The sequence below is a fragment of the Penaeus chinensis genome, chromosome 20, assembly GCF_019202785.1.
Source record: "Penaeus chinensis breed Huanghai No. 1 chromosome 20, ASM1920278v2, whole genome shotgun sequence".
Taxonomy (NCBI): Eukaryota; Metazoa; Arthropoda; class Malacostraca; order Decapoda; family Penaeidae; genus Penaeus; species Penaeus chinensis.
In genome coordinates, this window is record NC_061838.1 from 3,123,213 (window position 1) to 3,125,522 (window position 2,310).

The 2,310-nt window shown below is 59.6% G+C and overlaps 1 protein-coding gene across 1 annotated transcript in view; it reads left to right on the forward strand.

Moving 5' to 3' along the window:
• LOC125035855 (acyl-CoA synthetase short-chain family member 3, mitochondrial-like) overlaps positions 1-2,012 on the forward strand; it is a 2,578-nt gene extending 566 nt beyond the window's left edge. Inside the window, exon 1 of the mRNA XM_047628158.1 lies at positions 1-2,012. This exon is cut by the window's left edge and continues 566 nt beyond it. Within this exon, the coding sequence (XP_047484114.1) occupies positions 1-1,732 (1,732 nt within the window). The 3' untranslated portion in view covers positions 1,733-2,012.
• The last annotated feature ends 298 nt before the right edge of the window (positions 2,013-2,310 follow it).

Consider the following 2,310-nt stretch of genomic DNA (forward strand, 5'->3'; position numbering starts at 1 on the left):
TGTGTCTGCGGGAAGGGGCGATCAGGTGGCCCTCATCCACGAGTCGCCCATCACCAAATCGGTCACCAAGAAGACCTTCTCTCAGCTGGAGGAGGAGGTGTCACGAGTGGCGGGTGGCCTGGCTCGCATGGGCGTAGGCGTAGGCGATCGCGTAATGGTTTATATGCCCATGGTGCCCGAGGCGGTGGTGGCGATGCTGGCGATCGTGCGCCTCGGAGCCATCCACTCGGTGGTGTTCGGCGGATTCGCGGCTAGGGAGCTGGCGACCCGCATCAGTCACCTGGAGCCGCGCGTGGTCGTGACGGCCTCGTGTGGCGTCGAGCCGTCGCGCCTCGTGCGCTACAAGCCCATCCTGGACGAGGCGATAACGCTGTCCACCCACAAGCCCAGGCACGTGGTCATGCTGCAGAGGAGCGGGCTGGAGGAGGCCCCGCTGAGTCCGGGACGCGACGTGGCGTGGCAGGACCTCGTTGCCTCGTCGCCTCGCCACGACTGCGTACCCGTCGATGCCAACCACCCGTGCTACATCCTATACACCTCGGGCACCACCGGGCAGCCTAAGGGCATCGTGCGGCCCTCGGGAGGCCACGCAGCCGTGCTTTCTTGGACGATGGGCGCGGTGTACGGCATGGCGCCGGGGAAGGTGTGGTGGGCCGCCTCCGACCTGGGCTGGATCGTCGGCCACTCCTACATCTGTTACGCCCCGCTGCTCAACGGTAACACCTCCATCGTGTACGAGGGCAAGCCCGTGGGCACGCCGGACGCTGGTCAGTTCTTCCGCGTCATCCGTGACCACGGCGTGAGCGGGATGTTCACGGCTCCGACGGCCCTGCGCGCCATCAAGCGCGAGGACCCGGAGGTGGAGGAGGGCAGGAAGTACGACACGGGATCGCTGCGGTACTTGTTCGTGGCTGGGGAGCCGCTGGACCACGAGACGCGCGTGTGGTCCGAGAAGAGCTTCGGGGCGCCCGTACTGGACAACTGGTGGCAGACGGAGACGGGGTTTCCCATCACAGCTCACAGCGTGGGCATGAACATGTCACTGAACCCACCTCGAAACGCCTCTGGGAAGCCCATGGTCGGCTACAACCTGTCAGTATTGACGGAGGAGGGGCGCGAGGCGGGGCCTGGCGAGTTAGGGCGCATCGTGTGCCGCCTGCCGCTTCCTCCCTGCTGTATGAGCACCCTCTACCGGGCGGACGATCGCTTCGTAGACACATACTTCAGGGAATACCCGGGATACTATGACACCATGGACGCCGGCATGCGCGATGCCCAGGGCTATGTGGCCGTCATGTCGCGTGACGACGACGTGATTAACGTGGCAGGCCACCGTCTGAGCACACTTGCGCTGGAGGAGGCCATGTTGGAGCACCCTGACGTAGTGGACGCGGCCGTCGTCGGCGTCCCGGACAATATGAAGGGTGAGGTCCCGCTCGGCCTCTTCGTCGCCAGGGCTGGAAGTGAGCTGACGGAGGAGCAGGTGTCGAAGGAGCTCGTGGATGTGGTGCGCCGCGTGATTGGGCCCGTGGCGGCGTTTCGGCTCAGCGGCGCCGTCAAGGGGCTGCCCAGGACGCGCTCGGGCAAGACGGCGAGGAAGAGCATTGCCGACCTCGCTCGTGACAAGGCGGTCAAGATCTCCCCGACGATCGAGGACCCGAAGGTGTATGAAGACATCCACGCGACTCTCAAGCGCCTTGGCTTCGCCCTCAAAGCGCCGACGCCGAGCTGAATCGGCGGGTGGCGTGACAAGAGTATAAAGGCGGCGAGAAATACAGCTAAAGAGTGATGTAAAAACACAATGAAAGCAGTGACAATAAATGAAGTGGTATACGAGAAAGTGAAAATGATAAGATAATCTATCTCGAGCAAAAGTATTTGCAACATACCTTAAGAGGATAATATAAGCACTGCCAGCATCGTTACATAATCATTTTTCAATCTCAGAAGGTGGTTGTCATGGTAGTTTTATTTTCATTTTAGTGTTAAGTAAATAAATTAAATAACCAAAAGCTCTCTTTAATTCTATACCTTTTTTCAAAACCTTCGTAACTACTAATGGATGGTCATGTATTATTTTGGATGAAAATCCATTTATCAGTATTCACATTTCTCTCTCTCTCTCTCTCTCTCTCTCTCTCTCTCTCTCTCTCTCTCTCTCTCTCTCTCTCTCTCTCTCTCTCTCTCTCTCCCTCTCTCTCTCTCTCCCTCTCTCCCTCTCTCCCTCTCTCCCTCTCTCCCTCTCTCCCTCTCTCCCTCTCTCCCTCCCTGCCTCTCTCCCTCTCTCCCTCTCTCCCTCCCTCCCTCCCT